Consider the following 24,666-nt stretch of genomic DNA (forward strand, 5'->3'; position numbering starts at 1 on the left):
TCGCACACTAGCTCTGTCCATGTCTTACACATTGCGGGTATAGAGAAAAGCTTCGAAAATGCCTGTCCGCTAGATGGCGTTACTATCGCCGCAACCATAGGGATGCCCCTTACTGACTGCAACCGTTATTACATGAAACCCTGTCGCTCTAGCAAATTTTATTTTATTGTTCAGTATAAATTGACAAATCTGACACATTAAATACATTCATCGACAAATTTGTTGCTTCCAGCTGTTTATTAGTTGTAAAATTCGATTTTCTATGGGATGTTAGATATCATTTAAGCTATTTTCTTTAAGCAGATTGTTATTAAGTCTAACTTTTGTGGCATCAATGGGTTTCGAAGGAAATCGGCGTGAAATGTATACTCTTTTAGCAAAATTTACTATTACGGAATATCATGTAATATTGTGTAATATTGTGTAATACTCACCACTGAATGCAATTTCCAATTACTGCACTGTCCTCGTATTATCTCCGTACCGTTTCTATGAATTAATCGATTCGATGAATTAATTAATTCCTCACTTACTCAGTTGAAAGCTATAGAATTCTTACATTGGTATCTTCTCTTTTACACGTATCGGAAACTGTCAAAGCAACACCTTACCTGATAATTCGATGTAGCAACAGAAGATCAAACCATGAATGCATGGCGATCCCAAAAATACATCCTTCGAAGTTTAAAAAATGCAACAACTACGAATTAATTCGATTGCCATCGACTAGCCGCAAAGCAGGGAGGGATAGGGTGAATCAAACAACGATGATAATTCAATGAAAACAATAACAAATACATATATTTCTCGAAATGTGATACACTTTGACGTTGGTGGTCGTATTGTTTCATTTTTACCTTTCATCTCTTTTTTGTTCAATTCTCACGTGTTTCTGTTCATTCGTTTCAAATGGATCGGATGGCGTGTTTATTTGCGGACGCGGCGGCGTCATCTAAAACTCATTACGCTTCTTTCCTCCCTCCGCCTCTGCGCGTCGTTCTCTTTTTATTCTCGCTCGGATGTTCCGTGCCTCGGTCGTTTTTTCTCTGCGTTCTTTTTTTTTGTCTCCTCTCAAATTTTCACCTCATTTTTTTCCTCGCTCGTTCCCTTTCGTGTCTAGGCGTACCCTTCGCGTTAATACCTCGTCGTCGTTAAACTCTAATTGGAGCAAAAAGCTGTCGGTTTACGTCTACCAGTGTCTCTCTAATTCTCTACGATTTTTTTTCCCGTTACGGTACCACTTTTTTCCCCGTTTTTCTCATCAAGTTACCTCGGACTTACGTGTGTGTGTTTTCTCTCGGTATACACGATCGCTCACTAGGCTCGCTCGCTCGCGTGCGTGCGTGCGTGCGTGCATGCGTGCGTGCGTGCGTTTTACTCGTTACTCATTTATTTATTTATTTATTTATTTATTTATTTATTCACTTATTTATTTAATTAATTAATTAATTACTTAATTATCCGTTCGTTTGTTATTCCCTCCTTTCTCTTTCCCCTTCCCCGTTCGCTCGCCACTGACCATGCTCTATTGCGCTTCCGGTTACGCCGCGTAATCCACTCGTTACGTTTTTGTTCATCCTTGACAACTGGGGCTGCGGACGTCCAAGACCGGCCACTTAGAAAGCTAGCACGCGGTTTCTTTTAATTAATAGCAACTTGTACTAGAAGGTACTTATACAAATATCGATCGCCCGGAAACGCGGAACGAATCGTTTCCCGTCTTTTCCTCTTTCCTTCTTTTCTCCTACTTTCGTCTCGCTTTCTCGTCGATTGGACACGATCGACGACTACACCGCGACGATCGATCCATAGAACGAACCGAAACGCGCGCGAATTTGTCAAAATTGACGAGACTGCACCGATGACACTTCACATTCTCGCGTTTTCCTGTTTGACAATCGAGTCGATGCTTGAAAAAACGTCTCTTAACGCTAGGTTCACGGAACGAGCCAGTCTGCCGCGAATTCTATGCGATAAATATTATCTGGCAAACGTTTACGTCGACTTTGATCGATGCAACGATCGCAGGAATATGCATCTTAACCCATTGCCTTACAATAACGTGCGAGACTCGCGAAGATGTGAAATAGAATTTAATTAGCATACATATTATTGAATTCCTTTGAATGAAAAGTAGATGTTATTTTTCTGTGATGGATTATTATATTGTGGAACGAGCGTAGACAGAATATGCATAGGACTGTCTTCTTTCAATGAATTATTAGTGACGAAGTCGTATCGAGCACGGTTGAAAAATAAATCATAGGGCAAGGGATTAATTGTCTATGTTTAAATGATTATTGAGATTTGAATGAGATTGTTCTAGGAAGAATAAATTGCACGACAAATGCCCGTGAACCTAGCGTTAAGAAAAAGTTTGTTGATAGACGAGTTTTCTCTATTTCTGGAACCGACGTAGATATCACAAGTTTCTCATAGAGTTCTGCATTGTTATCTCAAAGAATCAAGGAAACACGAAAGTTGAGTTCTAGAAAACAAAATGGCGAAGAGAATTTATTTAGAGTCCTCGAGCATCGTTCTAATGGTTTCATGTAGCGAGACAAAGTTGCGTCACGTGCGAACACGCGAAAGAGATGTATATAAAGAACGAACCCTTTTCGAAAAATAGAAAAAGATCGTTTCTATCAGCAAATCTTCCGTTTCTCAAGGAAACCGTTCGAATAAAATCGCTTCGGTCGATGAAAGTACAACGCAGGCAGTCGTAAACAAACACAGTCTCTTTACTTTCGGCCAAGTTCCACGCGCGTCGCGTTTCATTCCCGTTACAATTCTTTCCCGCGATTCACCACACGCTCGATTACAAAAGATTTCCACTATTCTATCCAACTGTTTTTCACTCCGGTCGCTGTCGCTTTCGCGGGGAAACTTCCGTTAGGGCAACACGGTCGTCGCCATTTTTACGCGCGGCCAGCCGCCGCCATCTTGTCGGGTCGGCAGCGTATCAACCGCGCTAGGAATTACTCGCGTTCGTTCGCATGCCTTCATAGAAAGATAAATTCTGTTCGACGAATCTAATGCGAATAATTTCGAGCGCAATTTCACGCTGTAATAATTGCTCCGTGGTTATCCGTTAACATCGAAATTTACACGCAAGTTCGCACGATTAAACGTAACATTTCAATCGAATAGAAATATGATTTACATCATAAACGTTCCTCGGATTTTCGTCCACGTTCGATGGAATGGAATTCCTTTCGAATATTCATTCACGAAGACGTGATTTCGCATGAACGTCGAACGAAATATTCGGAATATAATACAATTTATTGGTACGACCGTTTCATGGCCACCCTCGAAGCAAATGGCGGCGGCAAACGTGTTAAATAGACTCCGATAAAATCGTTTCTTTTCTCCTCTTTTTCGATCGAATGAGTTTCTCGGTCTCGCGCTGGCTGCCGGGAACGACAGAAACGTTTTGTCTATGCTGTGTGTAGTAGGTACGTGTGTGTAGGTGTCTGTGTGTCCGTGACAATTGAGTTCGAACGATGAGTTAGCGGATCGTCGATGCCGCGAGATGCTTGTTGCATTTTGTCCCCTCGGTTCGCTCGGGGATCTTCCTACTTGTTCGAGTTGAAAAATCTCGGTTCCCTTAAAACACCGACGAAATTCGATTGATCGATCCGCTTACAAAATTATACATATAACCTCCATATATACATAATTATATACATAATTTTGTAATCACAATAATCCGTTACAAGTTAAAATCGTGTATTCATCCTTCATCTCGCACCGCGGAAACAAGGTCAACTGTAATCGATTAAAACATTCACCGATAACCAGAAACTTAATTAAAAACTAATTTCGAATATCCGAAGTATTCTCCTCTCGATTTACATACTTCAAGCTACCCTTTAATCCACGCTCAACGAAAATCTCTTTCTCGATGTGTCCGACGAATGAAATTCCCACGGAGATGATGCTCGATATACAAACAACAGAACTCACGGTGACAACGAATTATTTACAATGATATTCTTTCGTCAAGGTTCGTCTCTGGAAGACTGAATGTTTTCAAGCACGCCAGAAAGATACGCCGGGTGTCGAATAGCCTAATGTTCGGTCTCGTTAAATAAAATTCCATTTGTTTTCAACGCTGTACAGTAGGAAACCCCTTCGAATCCAACGTGACATCACTTTTTCCTCGATTCTTACTTCCGTCTTTCAGAACAATCAGCGGACTGCGGATGTCGCGCGTTTCCCAGCGATCTGCGATCGAAACGAATCGTTTGTCACCGGTATCTGTTTTTCGTTTGAATCGTTTGCCAACAAATTCGTTTTTTTTCCATTGAATATTGAACGAATGAAAGAAATCATCGAATTCCGCGTGAACGTCCGCAGTCCGTCAACGAGATACGCTCGAGCGGACCCTCGGCTCGAGGGACTCGCTCGCGTACGCCCTATATCAACTAGAAAAAAAAATTTCACATTATACAACATGCATAAAATCTTGGCAAAAAAAAAGAACATATATGTATACGATAACAACGCGTAAAACAACGTGTCCATAACGTCGACATGATTCGATAACACGGATTTTGCTGATAGAGAATACAGAAAAGTGGGGGACTTCTCTTCACGGGCGAAGAGGAAACGTTAAATCGATCCGACGATCGTTGGAAAGAAGAAATGAAACAGAATGGACGAGAAAGATTGGGCTTCGCAGGAGTACGAAAGAAAGGAAGAAATCGAACTGATTTGTACGAGTTCGGACGTTCGCAACCAGCGTTCGTTTTGCCGATTTTTTCGAGCGTGATCCTCTCTAATTTGATATTTTCGGATGTTAAAAGTATCAGTTTAATATTTTTGAATTTGTAAACTTTGGAAGTATCATAGTTCTGAATCTTTAAGGCTTCAAAGTGTTGTCTTCGGAATTTTCAAGTTTTAAACCCGCAGTTTCACATCTTCAGATCGTCGAAATATAATTTTGAAATGGTACAATCTTAAAGATTTCATTTGGAAATTTTAGAACGAAATTATCGAAATAACTTCTAAACGTTCAAACCTTCGAAGTGTTAAGTCTTCAGAACTTTTAAACATCAAAGCTATCAAGGAGATATCGATTGAAAGTTTGAAAACTTTTAAGTTTTCTTCATGCGAAATCTTTACCGGGACCGTTCAGAAATACGCGACGCCGGCAGCGAACGTGTTAATGATAAAAAGAAAGGGTCGGATAGAAGAGAAACACAGAAATGATAGGGGAAACGTTAAACGAATTGTTCGCAGCGAATCTGTCATTGACAAGGCTTCCTACAAAAATTAATTTCTTCGTTATTGTATCTACAAATATACATATATATGCGCGTGTATACGTATATATATTAATTAACATATTATATACGATATAATAGTATAAGCTCTTCGAGGATCCGTGGAGACAATGGTCAAGCAACCGATCAGACCGATACTAATAAAAAGAAACAAAAAAAAAAGAAAAAGAAAGAAGAAGAAAAGGAATTATTCGTGTTAAACGATCGTTAACAAGCGTACATATCTGTGTACATGTATGCATGTTTATGTTTGTGTACGTATGAATCATGTATGAACATGTATATAATATGTATAAAATGAAAGAACGAGAAATAGAAGAAATGCTTGATTCTTTTTTTTCTATTTAACGGGGGGAAACGTACTCTCAGTGTCGATCTCGGTTTACCGTCGCAAAAAGTGCTAAAAAACATATATATGTATATGTATTAATTATACTCGATTATTGTCACTGAGCGTTGCAACGAGCAGAATCGCTTATCTAACGCGTCAACAGTATGTAAAATATTTCGTCGTGTGTATTCACAGTGGCTCACAGGTTTCGTTCAAGGCTGCCGTAATTGTAACGGATTCGAATTACAACATGAATCCTGCTCGTGTTCGAAAGTTCGTGATTCAAAACTGAATTCAATAGAATGTGAAGAGAGAAGAAGAAGAAGAAGTAGAAGTAGAAGAAGAAGTATATATACAAATTTAATTTTATACATTGTTTTCGTAACGATCGAAAGGAGCAAATTGATTTCTCGAATTTCAACGGATCATGGCTAAGTAGACGCGTCGCTGATGTTAATAAAACCGTTTCCTTCGTGTACTTTACAAATTAGAGACTGCCATTAATGAATAAACATCTGTAGTCTGTTGATCGCTCGTTAGAAAGTTCTTTCGGTAAATCTGTGAGTTACTGTATATTTGTGAAAGGCGTGTGAGTGGGCTTCGCTCACCATTTTCATTCTCAATCATCGGGTACACTGCTGGGCAATGGTACGGGTACCGAGTCAGCGAAAGATATACGAAAGAGATGAGACGGTTATAAATAAATACATCGATTGCCATAAGCAATATTTAAAATCGATAATGAATCTAAAAATATTTAAGGAATTTCTACTTCGAATAAAAGACTTTTAGATCACTTTGGATTACTTTGTACAAGTGAACGATAAATTATGCTAATGAATTGGAGAGTAACTCTCCCAACGATGCAGCTTGCACGTGAATACTGCATGGAATTAAATAAATATCAATAAGACACATTGTTTGACCGCGTCTACGTTGAATGCACTTCGTTATCCGAACAATAACGTCTCTATTCCGAGGAGGGCCGAGAGTGATTCATTTCGGCCCATAAATTTGGCCAGCAGCGTACGCCGGATTCTCGTAGGACAAGAGGAAGTAGCTACGGATAGAGATACAATTCGGTGTTTTCTAAAAGTAGCCCTCTTAGCGCGCAGTTCCTGCGATTATCGTGTAACCTTACAAATGGTCGTGGCGCCTTCAACAATGGAGGCGAATGCTTCGTCAAGAGGGAGCAAAAAGAAAGAGAGAAAGAAAGAAAGAAAGGAAGAAAGACAGATAGACAGACAGAAAGAAAAAAGAAATATATATATAGGTGGAGAAGAATGATAGCACTCCTCTTCACTGAACAACGAATTCGAACGAGTTCTCTCTCACGATTCTTTCCATTTTGTTTCCGTTTCAAGTCTTACGCCTACGAAATTAGCGGGAGAACAAAGAACATTGTACAACGATGTTGCCTCGGGCATTGCGAGGGAAATTAGTTAGTACGACTTTTCCTTTAGAAAATATTTACAAGAGAAACGATCGTATCATTACATATATATATATTAAGTTTCGTGGATCCATTGTTCGATGAACCATCGACTATCGAAGCGCGACAGATACAATTAAACAAAAAAAAAAGAAAGAAAGAAAGGAAGAAGAAAGAACAGAAAAGAAAAGAAAAATGAAAGAAACTATTTCAAGTGAACCGTCGCGACGCTTTCCCCGCACTCGAGCTTTGACTTCGAGCGATTCTCAATGGCAATAGATAACCGAGCGCCGAAATCAACGTAAAGAAGAGATTAAAAAGAAAAAAAAATGTTAAATGTATGGAGAGAGAAAAAAAAAAGAAAAAGAAGCACTTGATCTACCTTACGATAAAAACAACTAGAATCACTTGTGTACCATCACCACGTGGGATACGCTACAGTAATTAACGTTTCTTAGAGAACTAGGACCTAGTCCGTGCGCAGAAAAGCGTCGTTCTCCCAAGTATCCTTCGTTCGTAATTTATTTGTTTGTTTCTCTTTCGCTTCTCGATCGACCGTCGATACGGACGCTCCTTTCTCCGTCTTCCTCCAGTTTCCACTTCTCCCCTGTTCTCGGTTACGCGTGTGTGTTTAAAAATCACCCTTACAATCTGAGTAGCACAGGCAAACTCTGCGCGGCGCGTCCTTTCCGCCGAAAGAAAGGTGAAATTCGAGGAAGCGTGTGTTAAGTTCTCGGCGTATTAAGAAATTCGTGAAAAATTGCTCGGAAAAGATAAACGACGCGAGACAAAAAAGAAACTCCTTGGAAAATTGTTAGAAAAAAAAGGTATTGGTGGAACCGCGTTAAAGAAAATGGCGTCACTCGATTGGATGCGCGGCAGCGACGAAGGAGATAAAGATTGGTGTACATTATCCAACATTAATGTAATTTTAATAAACTATGGGAACATTTTGAATAAAATTATATTAATATTAAATAACGACTACATTGCACAGTTCTATCGATCTTTGGAATCTAACCTTAGTTCCGTGTAAGCAACACGAGTTCGCGCGACAATCTCCGAGATAACCACCATGCGACAAGGAGGTTGCCTGTACCAATAAAACTCGACTAGATTTCATCGAATCAGAAGCATTCTCACGAGTCTCCGATGAAGTTAAAATGTCTCCGATGCTCCGAACGCGTACCAGGTCACGCGATGCTGACGTACCAATGATTTAAACTGCGGACATCGTATCTCTATACAAAAACTTTTCACGAGCCAATTCGCACAGACCGAAAATCAAAGACTCAAAACCGATTCGAATTCAACCGAAAGCTTCGTCAAACTTTGTCCAAACTGTCTACAACGAGCCACGAGCAACTATGTACATTGTAAATACCTAAAATCCGCAGTCTAACGATAATAACCGTATGGAATTCAGTCACGCTAAAGATCTCTCATCAAAGGACACTTCATAGGTCTGCAAACCTCAAAAAAGCCTGCCCGGTTAATTTTAGACAAATTCTATGAAGGATTCCATGGTTCTAAAGATCCCCTGTATTAGGTCATGCTAAAGATTCTGTGTACAGGGGAGCTCAGAATAACGGATCAAACGCCCTACGATCCAACGGATCCTCCATAGAAGCATCCACCGACTCTGCGCTTCCACGGGCCATAGAAAACCCTCTGGACGATCCCTGAAGATCATCCTCGACCTGGACATCATCGGAACAGGTTCTCCCACAAGCTCCGCGCGCGAAGTACCTCGCAGAGGTTCGTGTAGGCGACTCAATCCTACAGCTCTTAAATTGGTTCCACCGAGAGAGACGTAATCCGCGACCCGTGCCCTGGTTTTTAACCCTGCCGACGCGACGAGAACACTGGAAGAGGATGGAGAACGGTCGCGAAAGCAACGAGGAAACGTTAGATCAAGAATATCTATCCACGATATCGGATTTTGAGGCCGCATTGTACAAGAAAGAAACAGAAGCTCGAGAGCCAGCGCTTGGCCAGGCGGTCGCTTCCGCCGGGACGATCGTGTTTCGCGGCTGTCCGCCTGTGCTTACGGTTCCTAATGCTTCTTTTTTTGTCGCTTATTACACTAATCAACTCTCGCGGCTCACTGCTGCTGGTGAACCGTTTCAACGCGTGCCGGGACACGGTCTCGGCGGCCATACGCCGGTTCCAACAACGTTCCTTGAGCGCTCTTCCCGCTCGGATCTCTTCGTTGATCGCGACGGGAAGATTAGTCGATCGCTAACTCGACCGGTGAATCTCACATTACTGAACGGTGGCCTCGCGAGGAACGCACTGAACGTCTTTGAACCCGGCACGCGCTCTTACAACTCTCGCGTCCGCGTCCGTGTAACCCTGTTCACTCTATCGTGTGTCACGTCCACATATACAATCGCCTGTACACGGAGCGTAGAAACGTCGCGCGCGCACCATCCCCGAGCGCTGGTTACACGGGCGCGCACACGTCCGCGCGGTTGCGGGTGTACAGGGGCTGGACATAGGGTTTCGGGCGGGGGGGGGTCTGCGTCCGTACACGCGTGGTACAGAGACTCTCACACTTTTACAGACAGATTGGGCGTACACGCGGTCGCGCGTGTACGCGTGTATACATATATAATCTAACTATACATATAACTATGTACACTTTTTTTTTCTCTTTTTGAGGGGGAGGGAGGGAGGGAGGGACAGAGAAGACGTGACGGAGGATGGGAGAGTTTTCGGTCTTCTCGGAAGGACCGCGGGGCTTGGAAGTGTAGGACGTGTGTGTTCCTTTGTGTTCGTTTTTTGTTTTTTGCTTTTTGTTTTCGTTTGTTTGCGTGTGTCCTATGTAAGAGATAGATAGAGAGATAGACAAAGAGAGAGAGAGAGAGAGAGAGAGAGAGAGAGAGAGAGAAAGAGAGAGAGAGAGAGAGTAAGATAGATAGAACGAGAATCGATGAATTATTAGAACTTCTTCGAAGGACATCATCGGGATCCTCTGGGAAAGTGGGCTCTTCTGTTCAATTGTCGAGGATGGTCTCGTGATTCGGCGCGCTCCTTCCTTCCCTTTTTCAGTTTTCTTCCGGACTGGCGATACCTAAGTGCTGCGACTATTGGTGCGGGTGGTGCCGGCGCAACAGACGTTCGCGCCCGGGCCCGTCTCGACCCCGGGGCGAGCCGTTGTTCCGCTTGCCCGCCGCGCTGTTAGACCTCCGTGTATTTGCTCAGCTCGTCGCGCAGGAGCATGTTCTCGTTCTTTAACCGGTCCAGTTCCTGCCGCAGGCCCATGTTCTGGAAAACGAGGGGAACAAGAATTTTAGTCCCATTTGTGACTAAAATCGTATTCCTTTCTCTTTTTCGTAAGTTAAAAGTTTCCTCGCGTTTCTACTGGCTGAAATTCGGCAAGCAACGTGTTAACCCTTCGCGCTCTCAGTCACCACTTGATTGTTGATTGTTGAATATTTAATGTTTTAAACGAACGAAATATTTCACGAAACGTGTGAAACATTTAAATAAAGCAGCTTCGTTATCTGTGAATTATCGCTAAATTAGTTTGAAACAATGTCCGTATCTCGTCAGAAGCTACTGAATATTTTCAGTGAAAAACTTTCGAGTGCGAAGAGTTAACACGTTGAGTTACTATAGTTCACTCGATTAACACTAAACCTACCAGACAGGTCAAAATGACCCATTCCTGGTTTCTTCTTTTTGCAATTATTAAAAGGATGACAGATATTTCTCGAAGAGATTATTCAAGAAATTGATTTAGTAACACGTATACTGAATTATCAATCAATTAATGTCTCGATGAATTTCAAAAAGTGAATTTAATTGCTCGTTTAATTGATCGTTTGAGAATATTTCTATATTCTAAATAACGCTACCTAACGCGATGACGTTCAGCTAGACGAACGCGCGATAAGGATAATGCAAATTCAATCGAATGATCCGGTTTTTTCTATTTCGCATATTTTGCTCTACGATCGTCGATTTTCATGGAAGGATTACGAGATCCACTGATACGACGAAGAAGTTCACGTCTCCGGCGAACGCGTGTTCGTTAATCTAAGAGGCGTGGGAAGATTTACTTCTTTCTCGAGGAAGCCGGCCCTGAGAGCGATCTGGTTCTCCTTCATGCGGCGCGCGTCCCGTGATCGTTTCGCTGCCATGTTATTCTTCCTACGACGCGCCCAGTATTTGTCATCCTTCAGGTCATCCGGAACGAACTGTGGTCACAAGCGGCGGATCATAGGGAACAGAAGAAAATTAGATTAGAAATTGACTTTAAAATCGTCTATAAATAGATCGAAGCGAGCCTGACTACCCCTTTGAACCTTTCGTCGTGTCTCGAGGATTATTGTTCACTTTTGTTCTTCGTTTCAATAGATCAACGATTAACTCAGGTAAAAGTGTTTCGGAGTTTTACTTTACTCAAAAGTCACTTTTGAAATCCTTATTTGTCAGGCTTCCTTGAAAAATGGATAATTACCGGTACCAGGTCAATCACTGGTACCTTTGCTTTACATATTAATCAGCTTAACCCTTCGAGTGCCGAATACAAACTGAAATCGACGAATTATTAATCTAATGAATTAAGTTGTAATTCAATTGCAATCATAATTACCGTTTCACTGAATCGAATAACGCCAAGAAACCTGTATATTAACGTTCAATGGCACGTGTACCACATGTGGTGCATACGAATTTTTGTAATAAAACATTTTTAAGGGACACACGGCCAAAAATAGTGATGTACGTGACAAAGCACCGAAAACATAAAGAAACAAAATACACAAAAAATTACCAAAAACTTGAATATAACTTAATATTTTATTCAAAAACTCCTATATGGCTTAATAATTGAATAAATTTATAATCTAACATTTTATTTAAAAAGTCGTACACTCGCAAATCTCAGCACGGCACGCGCAAGATCGAGAACACCGGAAAAACGCGTGTACCCACGTTCGCAACACTCAAAGAGTTAAACGCACGGTTGTTCTGTCGTTAATAGAGGAAAGATTCAAAGTCTCGAGCAGACGAGGCTAACGCGCGAATTTATTTGACGTTTACAGCTGAACGAACACGCGAGCCGTTGTCATCGGCTCTCAGTTTCGCTCGGCACAATGTTATCTTCATTTGAAATTACGTTACGGACGTTTCGCCGGGAATATTAATAGCGCGGAATACTCGTGTCCGAGATCCGCGTGTCCACTCAGCTGTAAAAACTGGTGAAGCCGCCGTTTAAAAGCGGCAAGTGCGTTTAACTGCACCTCGGGGAATCTAGAAGCGGTCGGAAGCGTGTCATGCCAGCGTGTTTCCGAGAATATAGATTTAAGGTGGATTAGGCCAATTGTGTTTTATGAGCTCGAGGATGGACTACGAATCGGACTGAAAGCAAGGTGAACAGACGATCGGTTAAGAGGGGAGAATATCATCCACTTTGGGAAATGAAGAATCTCTTCATTTCGAACGAACGTGGACGATTGACCCTTTGCACTCGAGAATATTTTTCTCTACAAATATTCATTATTTTCTGATGAAATATCAATATGTTTTACAACGATATATGTATTAATTAAGCGACAGAATTATTTTATTTCGATGCTCCATGTGTCGATGCATTATAGAAAATTTGATATTGAATTCTACATTTCATCATTTTGCTCGGTCAAATCAAATGGCGATTGAAAAGCGCCGCTCGAGTGCAAAGAGTTAACCGTTTGCACTCGAGAGGCGCTTTTCGCTCGCCGTTTGATTTAACCGAAAGAATTATAAACTTTTAAATTCAATATCACATTTTCTATAATTTAGCAACGCATGGAACATCCAAATAAAATAATTTCGTCACTTAATTTATGCAAGGTATTGTTTTATATTAATTGTAAAAAATACCATTGATATTTCATCAGAAAATAAAGAATATTTAAAAATATTCTCGAGCGCAAAGGGTGAACCTCTTGCGCTGGAGATTTGAAAAATTAGAGATTTAGAGAATTAGAGAGATCTAAGATATTATTCATTGGTTTCGAAGATAAATTAGATATTACTTTTCTACTATCAATCAATTTTTGGAACGAGAATATCTTGACGCAAGTCACGTGTTTCTAGCGCAAGGGTTAAACGTTGAATGTTTCACTGTATTCTCACCTCCTTAACGCGACTTCTGCAGTGACAATAATGTTTTTATGTTCTAGAGAGTCCTTAAATCTAGAGGGTGTCCCAGGAGTTAACCCTTTATAGATCAGTGGCACATACACGAGTGTATCAATGAGAATTTGATGTTTCAATGGGGAAAACATGAAAAGAGGACATTACTGAACACGAATTGATCGTGTTCAATGTTGAAGTTTATTGGAAAGTTTTAGTGCTTCTTTCAAGTTTGTTCTATAAAGGATTAAGTAGATTGATAATGTAGAAGCCTAGGTTTCTATTGTACGATCATTTGAATTCGGTATAGTTGATTCGAGACGTTGAAGGAGAGATTTGATTAGTATTCCTGGGACGACCCGTTCACTAAATATTATACGTGAAAATAGTAATAAATTTTAGGTAACACACCGAACTCACCTGCTTCCGTGATTTCTTGATCATCGGTTGGGGTTTGAGCTCCTCGTCGGAGAAGGCCCGGGTGCGTGGATCGAAGTCTCGCCCCGATGAGGCCATCGAGAGCGCTGCAAACAGACAAGTTCTATTGTATTTCTGAGAAAATCTTATCATTCCTAAATTATCATATAGTTTGTCTTTTAAAAATATTCTCTTAGAAAAATTGCCATGTACCATATATGGTACACGCAGCATTGAACGTGTTAACCCCTTGCCACACAATCGATACACCTACTTTCTCATTAATGATTCATTAAGGAAAAAAACAAAATTATAGGCATATACTATATCAATCGCTCCAAAGTGTAATAATCGATAACATGCTAGTTCAATTCTTTTTTCCTGTCACGTTATTCTAACGGAAGAGGTTAACACCCCTTGTAGTGAAAAAATATAAAATTGAATTCCAATTGATTACCTATTTAAAATATATTACACAACAATATGATATCTGAGTTTTTCTATGTGATGTAAGTTGACCTCAGTGGAAACTGCCATCCGCACAATTCAGTTTTCTGAAAATTAGCCGGTCCGCAATGTGTTAACCCCTCGACCTATGATTTCTTTCTCAACTCTCGATACGGCTACTTTGTCATTAATAATTTATTGGAAAAGGAGAAAAACTGTAGATATATTCTGTGTTTATGTTTGCTGTTAAGTATAATACGTGTTTGCAGAGAAATAATATTTATTTTGAATTCAAATTAACACATTGAGCGCCGGCCCCGCAATAATGCGGATTTCTGGATCCGCAGAATCCAGTAAATTGTACATGACGAATATGCAATTAACCCTTTGCACTCGGAAGCTTTTCACTAGAAACATTCGACACTTCCCGATGTGACATAGACGACACTATTTGAAACGAACTAATGAGAAAACATACCTAAATTAAGAAACAAAGCTATTTTATATAAATTTTTCACATGTTGATGCATTATACAAAATTTAATATTATATACAACACTTTGTAATTTTGTTATATCAAATCAAATGGTGACTGAGAGTCACCTCGCGAGTGCAAAGGATTAAAATGTACTATTTTACGAAAATGTATAAAGTTTTCAATATTTTTTTTGGCTACTAATTGATCAGATACTCAGGCTTTAAATGTTTCTTAGGTCGTCGGCGCTCAATGTGTTAACTAATATAGATATTTGTTGAATCATGTTGAAAATCTTCACCACGAGTCTCACTCGTAGAACAAGGGGTTAAGCATCACCGTTGCATCAAACCATCTTCAACGCGCAATGTCGCGCCGGAATCTATCTATACTCACTGGAGTCCGCGGGCGAGGGAGGGTTCATGGTGTCGGGTGAGCAACATTCGCTCGGCGAGGGTGATCTCTCGCGCTTGGTCACCGGCTCCAGATGGACGCCGGCCGGTCCCTGGTGTCCGGGCGCCTCGGCGTTGTTGATCTTGTGCAACGGCCCGCTCTGCGTCGTGCCCTGCCCACCACCGGCCACGCCGTCCGCAGGAATGCCATTCTCGGAGAGGAACTCGTCGAGATCCACATACTGCAACAGGGTATCGTTTTCACATCGTTTTCGCGACGAAACAAACGTAGACGGTCCTCCCTTCTGAATCTCATTCAGACACCGTCGAATATTGCCTCACTACAGTTTTTATTTCTGTGCACCCCTTTTTGGAATCGATCTCGGGGTTAGGCGAGAGGATCGGGAGTGGGCCTGAAGAATTTATTTCATTCTGACATTCTGCTTGATTATCATTGTGATTCGTGTATTTTGTTGCTGGCACGATCATGGAATTTCAATGAGTTTAGGGGACGAGGGTTTTGTGTCACGTTCAGCGATGGGTGACATTTTTGTTCGTAATGTTTATGATAAAGTGAAAATGTTGTTTGTGGAGGCGTGCAACGTAAGGGTTTATTTCGATTGGAATGTTGATTCTTTCTAGGTTTCTTGGGTGTGTGCTTTTGAGGTATTGTTGGATCTTTGTAATTAAATATGGGAAATTTCGATGTAGTGATTGTATAAGAATGAACTGAGGTGTGCTATTTTCTATAATCGCTATAAAAGTCAACTTAATTCTACTAATATTCTGCTAGATTTTGAAAGACCTTGAGCTAACTGATACGAAGCAAATAATATTATAATCTACTTTAATTAAACACTAATCTACCGAAAGTATACGTTTCTATCAAAGTGAAAAATCGAGGGAAAAAAGGGTTCGTAAATGAGCATGAACGAGTGAACGGTTAATTGTCCATGACTGTACAATGTAACAGGGAAGCAACGAAGCTCGGGGACGAACGAATCCTGAAGCTTCTACGGAAACGTTCGATCCGCGTGACTGTTTCGGATGAGGGATCAGGTTCAGCCAAGTTTGCTGCAGGCTTACCGTGTTCGCGTTTTTGTACATACATGGTTCAATACCTTCAGGTCGGCATCATAGGGCAGAGTTTTGTCCCAGAGGTTTGGGCCGAGGAAGGCGGCCTGCGCTTCCACGTTGCCCCATAGCTCTCCGTCTGCGTCTTTTTTCTCTTCTTTCCCTGGAAACACACGATTCGGCAACGTTAGTTCTCCGAAATTCCAACGACAAAACTGTATGCAACAATCTTTACCGATAACATTCTATCGTATGTTTATTCTTGTTTATTACAAAGGAATATTGTACATCATTACCGCATCACAATAAATTACGAAACGTAAAACTATCTCTAATTCATTTTAAAACCTCAAAAACACTCTTCCTCTCACCACCACTTCCCCTGGAAACACACGATTCGGCAACGTTAATTCTCCGAAATTTCGACGACAAAACTGTATACAACGATATTTACCGATAACATTCTATCATATGTTTATTCTTGTTTATTATAAATGAATATTGTACACCATTACCGCATCGCAATAAATTACGAAACGAAAAACTACCTCTAATTCATTTTAAAACCTCAAAAAACACTCTTCCCACCATCTTCCTCGAACAATCAATCGAAATTCCCGCTCTAAAATTACAATCCCGATGACACAATCTCGAGAAAAGACCTGTCGAACAACGGAACACGCTGAACGCGAACGCGACGGAATAAAAAGAAAGAAATAAAATCTTATTTCGTAGAAAGAAGCAGAGAGCCTGATACAATATTGATGTTCCCGGTGAAAACGTTAGCATACGAGTTCTTATTCAGCTTTAGAATACGCGATGACACGGCCCCCGACCCTCTGCCCCTTGCACCTTTTCTGCCTCGGCGTTGGAAGCCGCAGAAATTGCTTCGCGGAAGAAAAGAGAAAGAGAGAAATAGAGAGATAGAGAGAGATAGAGAGAGAAGAAGAGAGAAGGAGAGGATAAAAAAGAAGATCGTTGGGTTCGTGGCTGGCCTTGGAGATGTTCCTCCAAAAATAGTGAGGCCTAACCACCGCCAACGCCATCGTCCTCGAGAATCCCTCCCTCCCCCTCCGCTGGCTGCTCTTCCTTCACGGCCCCGTCCCGCGTTTCTTCCGCGTTTCTTTTTTTGCCGTACCCCCTTCGAAAATCGCGTTAATTGTTTGCGATGGCCGGGCCACGCACTGTCCTGCTAGAACCGTGGTTCCTCGTGTAGGTTATCCTTGAACGATCCTCTATGCTTGTAGCATTGACTCGAGTTAAAATATTCTGCGTTTGAGTTGTTTGAGATTGTTGGCGAGACCGATGGTGCTTAGAATTTAAGGGAATTCGATGAGATTCTGAATTCTGTTTAGATTTGATAAGGTACGGTTATCCTTGAACGATCCTCTATGCTTGCAGCATTGACTCGAGTTAAGATATTCTGCGTTCGAGTTGTTTGAGATTATTGGCGGGACCGATGGTACTTAGGATTTAAGGGAATTCGATGAGGTTCTGAATTCTTCTTAGATTTGATAAGGTTTCGTGTTAAATGGTTCAATTGAGGATTTCGTGTTGTTTTGAACCTTGGTGCTCAGGATTCAAGAACACTTCATGAATTCTTTTTAACACTCAGCATTCCATTTTATTGCAACCTCAATAAACAATTTCTTAACAATTTTTTCCATATTCATTTGTAGCATCACAATTGTACCATTCAAAGGTAACATTTCAACGACTCTTAAATATTCTTGAGTAAATAAGTAGAGCGTCATATTAAGCTGTAATCGAATGAAATAACGTCGACGTGAACCTCAAAGTGAGAAACCAAGAGCACTTCGGACTGCAAAGGGTTAAATCTACTGAGGTTTCTTAATGTCAGATTTAGTATCTCCAACTAGCATAGACATGAAAGCTTATTTTATTCGTTGCTGATATACTAACTCCCAACAAAATTTCAGTAGGATTTACACACGAGGCTTGGAAAGGCTTGGAAATTTCCACCTGAAGTAGAATGGAAAATTTTCTTGTATTTCTTACAAACTGTCGATAGTAAAATATTACACGAGCATAGTAACGAAAGTAAATAGTACGCCAAGGGGTTAAGAAGATGGTTGTTTCCGGAGGACACCGATTTCAACGAGAAACAGAGGATCGGACGTCGGTGTCCGTTGTCGACGGGAAATCGGCCGGCGATCTCGATGAAAAGTGACGGGGGACGGACGTTTTAAAAGCCTAATAACCATACGGAATACGCCGGGTTTCTCCGTGCACGCCAGCTAAACAACTAAACAACGACAGCTCGCAATTTGGTTCAAGGCTGATGGTCGTCGCCAGCTCTGCGGAACTAATCTCGCGTTGCGTGGCCGGCGCAACCGCCGCCGCCGCCGCTGCCGCCGCCAGCTGGAGAACACGGGGGAGCAGGCGGCGGCACGGCGAACGTTGGACAACCTGGGGAGGGGGGAACGAAAGAGAAGCTGATTGCGAGCGAGAAACGAGAGATGAAACAAACCGGAAAACCGGGGAACGTCACGGTTACGCCCGTGACATCTTGCGAAGTTTTACTTTGCTGAGATGGATCGACGCAGGATCGATTGCAATTGATTTCAACCCTTCGACGCGTTTCACGTCGCACGATTTCACGTTGAAGGATACGCAAAATGAGTGTTAGCATTGTTTATAATATTCAAAAGTCTGCAAATCATCATTTAATTGGATACAATATCATCTTTCCTATGAAACATTGGAAATTCTCCTGGAAGCGTTAACCAGTTAACTGTTTGACGAGTATACACGTCATCTTAAAACTCTTAACCCTTTGCACTCCGAAGTTTTTCACTAGAAATATTTCAACATTTTCTGATGAGATGAAGAAGATATTTTGTAAGACCAACTCGACGAGAAATTCACGTGAATTGACGGACAAAGTTATTTTACGTCAATATTTCTCTGATTGATGCATTATGTGAAGTATAATATTAAATATCAAGCTTTATAGTTTCACTGTAGGAAATCAAGTGGTGACTGAGAATCACCTCTCGAGTGCAAAAGGTTAATGGTGCTAACTTTTTCAACGATTATTTATTTTTTGAGACAAACATGTAATTCTTCTTCGTTTCGCTTTAGTTTTTCGTTAGGATATATTTCAAGTGCATTTGACCTGCATTTAACGAGTGTACATTTCATTATTTGATTTTATTGCGCCCACAAGGAGATATTTTTGAAACTAAATTCCTCACTTAACTGGTTAAGAGAGTCATCGTACAAATCGATTACAAGAGGAAAGTGATACAGTATTTTATTCGATTAAACAGCTTCTAACAAACACGCAAAACATGAGACAGTATATACTTGAAGTACCTGTTACTATTATTGCAATTTTCCCGTGACCTTCGATTATTTCATGGTACCGAGCCCTGTTATGATGAAATTTGTGTTAACACTAGGTTTACGGGCATTTATTGTACACTTCATTCTATTATTCCTAAAAGAATTGATGCTCGTTCATTTAGATTGTGAAAACTGGAGATTTGATAGTAAGTGATTGGGGTACATGTCAGTGTGATCGCATCAATCAAAATCGGCGTAAACATTTACAAAATAATATTTCTAAAATCCAATATGCGTCAATTTAATGCGTTCCGCAAACCTAGTTAATTACGAGTCGAGAGCTAATCAAGCGCTTCAATATCTTAAAAAATTAAACAAGAAGTTAATCGATGGTTCGAGTATCGAAACAAGGATCGCGGAAAGGACACAAACAGTCGACTCGCGAGTTGACCGAGTTTCCGTCTAGCCGAGTAGCGCAACAAAACCGGAAGAGCCGTAAAGGGCGCGATCGGCTGGTTCTGAATCGGGCTGGAGACGATTTCCGTTAACGGTAGAACCAGTTCTTGGTCTTGCCTCTTCGTTACACCGTAGGAGAGGCCGTGCCTCTAATTACTACGCTCCATCTCCCGTTTCCCCTCTTCGAGGCTGTCCGTTCTCCTCTCATCCCGATCGCTCCGTAAGAGATATTTCTTTATGCAATCGGCGGAACACGCGAGCGTGTTTTACCTGGTGCCTCTAGCACCGAGTGAGTCACGGGTCCGCGTGGCGACGGAAAAATCGAGACGAACCGATGTTTGCGTCTTCTCCGAGGAAACAAAGGGAAATCAGTTGTAGGATGTTCGCGTTTGGATTTTGTACTAGTAATTACGAGTTGCTCTGGTGATTTGAGAATTATCTGTTGACGACGATTGGTACATTTTGATGTCATTTTGTCGTTGAATGGATCAGAGATTTTTGAGTACCTGTTGCTTGGGAAGAATTGTTTTAATTGTTTCAGTAGCAACTGTTCTCCGTTACACTGTCTAAAAGTGTTTGTTTTCCTTTTAATTACTTATTTTTGTTTTCTATTTGGTAATGGCAAAACGGAAGAGTTATTCTCAATTCTTTCGAAACACAGAAAGTTACAGAATATAATCTTCAGTAATTTTAGAATCACAATTTTCTCTGTTGAAACGAGCGCAGTCTCAAAGTGCAGAACTTCTCCAGAAAATCTCGAATAAGCACAGATGTAAATGTAATTTTATTTAAATAGACTACAGCTGGAATTAAACTAAAGTATATCTTAACCCTCTGAACTCTGCAGTTCAAATATTTGAATGAATCTTAAAGAAAGTATCCTAAAATTATTCGATTTTCCACACATCCAAATTTTGTGCTAACAAGGAAAATAAAGGATCGAAGAAATGTTATAGCGCTTCTAATTTTCGCTAGGAATACTATAAAAATTCGTTGCAGTTGCTGATAGATTACAAAACAACCTGGAGTGCTAAGGATTAATCTATTCTACGCAACAAGACTCTAAAAAAAAACACTATTCAACACTATTCCACTCCGCTCCTCTCGACGACTCTCAAAACTCTGTCCCCAAACGTCTTACAATCACCTTAACACTTTGGCTGCCATGTCACCCGATTTCGATAGACACCACGACTCGCATAATCTTAAACATTACTTTTCTCGATGATGAAACGAAAAAAAACTGAATTCCGTTAGATGTGAGATACTAGAAAGATAATAGTGCAATCGTTACGAAGAATACTCACTTCTTAGTTTCAGCGTTGTTAAGAAAATTGCTTTGATTGTGTAGGAGTTTCGATGAGCGTATACTTGGCAGTCAGAGTGTTAAACATTAACCCCATAAACACGAGGCACGATCCAATTTCAAGTGACTTAATCATAAACAATCCGTATACCTAATGTATCCGAATGCAACAATACACCAACAAATCTCCAAATTCGATTGAAAGAAGCGAAAGAATCGTCGCGATGACGCGAGGCAGAATTCATACGGACGGCGCGCCTCGGGCGATTCTAAAATCATCTGGTTCTGATTTCTGTTTGCCTAACCTTCTCGCTCGGAACGTTGGCCCGAAGAAATCCCCGCTCGGCGTGCGCGCGCGCGTGTATTCACCGTTTTCTAGGTTCCGCTAGAGGCGGTCCGGTGAAATTTTCATTTGACAGGGCATTAATAGAACGCAATCGGCTGCGTTCGGTCTCGCGCGCAGCTGTAACGCGTGGAAATGCGCTCACCTTCGGCAACGGATCGCGATAAAACGGTGAAAGGGATTTTCAAACGCGTTTTATTAATGAACAACAACCGGCGGCGTTGATTTCCGTTCTTCCAGCCGGCGTTATCTTTGTTACATATCAATTATGCTACCATGGTTTCTTGTTAACTTCGGGCCGGCGCGTCGAGCAACGTCACACTTTCATAATCATCGCGCGGCAGGGGCTCGTTTCACGGCGTTATTCGCGGCACTCGATTCTGTCCCGGTCATCGGAACACTCCTAGTCATCCTGTTCTTTCAAAATTCAAGATTGATCGGCACTTAAGACTCTCCTCTGCGATTATTTTGTTTTTTGTCCCGTAGGAAATCCTTGCGTGTCCTGTTCGAGCTTTTTGTTCGTAATTTAATTAACGCTTGTCGGTTTGTTTGGCTGTGAAAGGGATAATGGAGGCTATGGAAACGAGCTGGCTAATTGTGAGACAAATTGGTCGATCTTGAAAGTGAAATTAATGGATTAAGAGGCTTCGTTGTTGAGCGAATGGTTAATGTAATTTTAAATGCGCATTGAATGGAGTAACAATTGTATTAATTTATAATGAATGGCTAATTTCTAGTTTCTTTATATTTTAAATTACGCTTATTACGTTTTAAATAATAGGTCGTGTATCAATGAATTCGTTAAAATTCTTTCGATGGAAATTCCCATAAAATCCGGATAATATTCCGGGAGATTTAGCTATTTCAGTTTTTGCTAATTTCTGTTTATCTCGCGGATAAATTTAATATCACCGGAAAATAGTAGCAGCGCGCTGCATGCACAGATCACGGTGGAATGCGCCAGGCATACTTGGGACAACCAGTTTTTTTCTTTCTTATCGAATTTACAGCCTAATAAACCATTATTTCGCAATACGGGGATATTTCCTTTGACGCTGTGACTACCAGGTGTAATATTTACCGTTTCCTTAATGCCAGCGCATTAGTCACAGCGGTGCGCGCTAATTGATAATAAATTATCAGAAATTTCGTTAGATAATACGCGGCGGAACGAAGAATTCGAAAAAAAAGTTGTTCGGACAAGGAGATATTACGAACTATAAATTATGAACAATGAATCAATCAATGAGTTGATCGACAGCGAACACGCATAATTTTATTGAAATCTCCGGTGAAAATTCTAATGAACTGTACGAAACGTACAGGAATTTCATATTTCGGAATATAGGGAGATGTAAAGGTGAAGTTTTCACTAAAAATAACAAGTTACAGCTGGAAAGTGTATCAAAATCGAATGTTAATCAATATAATCGACAGTTTTAACTGTAATCGGACAGTTGGACTATTGTTATGAGGTGAAATCGCGTGGGAATGGACGTGAGATCGAGCAACGCGCCGCGCGCAGCTGTTCCAGACTGAGAAAAAAATGCCGGACAGAAAATAATTGACAACAACGGCAACCCCGTGTTCGCCAGCGAATAAACAATCGCATTTGTTTGGAGATGGTTTCCTGTGGCCTTGGTAGTCCGATATCTCGGCTATTTCGGACGATAGATCGAACACGAAGTGAAACTGAAATCCGTGATCAAGGTCTAGCTCGCGATCGAGTTTATATCGAGTACAATCTCAATGGAACGTAGATACATATGAGCCGTCGGTTCCACGTTGATCCTGGATAGTTATAATACCCGCATAACGCGCGTTAAAAATCCAATATCGCGTTAATTATAAACAACGAACGATTACCGCTGCCAAAACTTTCGCCCGGATAATTGGCTTCGATTTTTACGCGAAACGTTTCAATTATCGGTGGAACGTCGCGAAAGAATATTATAATTAACAAACAGAATTCAAAGTATATAGTACCACAAATAGAAAAAAATATAAGACATAATAATTCGTTCATTTTTTGATCGAATATATCAATTTATTCGCAATCATCGATGGGAAACCGGTTTCCACAATGCTTCTGTACCAGGCAAAAAAGTAATTATTATTCTTATTAATGCGCGTAGCGTTTTTTGCAAAGAAAAGCAGAAAAATAAAAGAATTCTAAGTCTAAATATTGAGAAAAACGAAATGAATATTGATGACCCGCGCTGAGATGGACAAACAACCAGTCGATCATTCGCTGGCTAGCGAGGTTGCTGCGGGATCCCGACCGTAAAATGGCGGCGCGTCGCGACGCAATCGTCGATGCGACGAGGTTAATAGATTTTTAAGGAAACCTGTTGCACGGACCATCCGTCAGCGAAGATGACGGCGGCTTACCGCACGCATAAATCATCAGCGACGCCGGCAACAGGCCGAGATTTACGGACCGTAAGTCTGCGGCGTCCATTTTGGTTCCTCTTCTTGCGAACGGAGAGAGAAAATGGCGGTCAGTCGTATGACGAGATCTTGGGTTCTCCATTGAATTCACTGTGATTTATGCGAATGACGATTTGCGGTGGTTTTCACGACGATTTTTAAACACCTGCTGCTCTTTATTGTTAATAAATCATATCCTGTTATTCTGTTTTCACTTTTCCGTTGAAAAATGAAAGTTATTTGAAAATTAAAAACTGAGGTAGTTTCTTTACGTAAAATTAACTATGCTCTTTTATTATTTAATCTATATTATTAATCTATTATTCTCTCGAGTAACCGAATTCTCGAAATAAAGACAAAAAATTCAGAATATTTATAAATGGAACGAGTTTTTCAATGTTAATTGTATATAAACCATGCTTCTGTTACACTATAATTACAGCTGGAAAATCGTGTTGCAGGGCGACGAGCGAAGAATAGTTCGAATGATTCGAATAGTCCGAGAAGGGAAATCGGGGACAGAAAAATTTCACTCTTCAAGTTTCGCGGAAAAGTCGAGCAACGTTGCGTAATAAATTGTCCGAGCAAAAGTTTGCGGACGGGAGATCCCCGAACTGCCGGAAGTGGCCGCCGTCGCCGCCGCGTGTGTTCCTTAAAATGCTTTCTCTTTTCGAGCACGCTCCAATTAGTGCGCTCTTCTTTAATTACGGACGCACGTTACCGCTCGTTCGCTCGGTGATTACGCGCTGGAAAAGGAAAGGGAGGACGATTATGATCGGGGATCCCGATACCATGAATATTTTCGTTCCAGAAAATTTGTAATTGTGATTACAA

The 24,666-nt window shown here is 41.0% G+C and overlaps 1 protein-coding gene across 4 annotated transcripts in view; it reads right to left on the minus strand.

Moving 5' to 3' along the window:
* Positions 1-774: 774 nt before the first annotated feature.
* Positions 775-24,666, minus strand: part of LOC116429200 (thyrotroph embryonic factor) — a 112,335-nt gene continuing 88,443 nt past the window's right edge. Inside the window, exons 5-9 of one of the 4 annotated variants that reach the window (XM_076374003.1) lie at positions 16,024-16,151; positions 14,919-15,156; positions 13,604-13,707; positions 11,122-11,259; positions 775-10,324 (exon numbers count right to left, since the gene is read on the minus strand). In XM_076374003.1, the coding sequence (XP_076230118.1) occupies positions 10,238-10,324; positions 11,122-11,259; positions 13,604-13,707; positions 14,919-15,156; positions 16,024-16,151 (695 nt within the window). In that variant the 3' untranslated portion in view covers positions 775-10,237. Of the gene's footprint in view, positions 10,325-11,121; positions 11,260-13,594; positions 13,708-14,918; positions 15,157-16,023; positions 16,152-24,666 lie in introns of all 4 variants that reach the window. The other 3 variants (XM_076374005.1, XM_076374004.1, XM_076374006.1) reach the window with 3 other exon arrangements.

The sequence above is a fragment of the Nomia melanderi genome, chromosome 14, assembly GCF_051020985.1.
Source record: "Nomia melanderi isolate GNS246 chromosome 14, iyNomMela1, whole genome shotgun sequence".
Lineage (NCBI taxonomy): Eukaryota > Metazoa > Arthropoda > Insecta > Hymenoptera > Halictidae > Nomia > Nomia melanderi.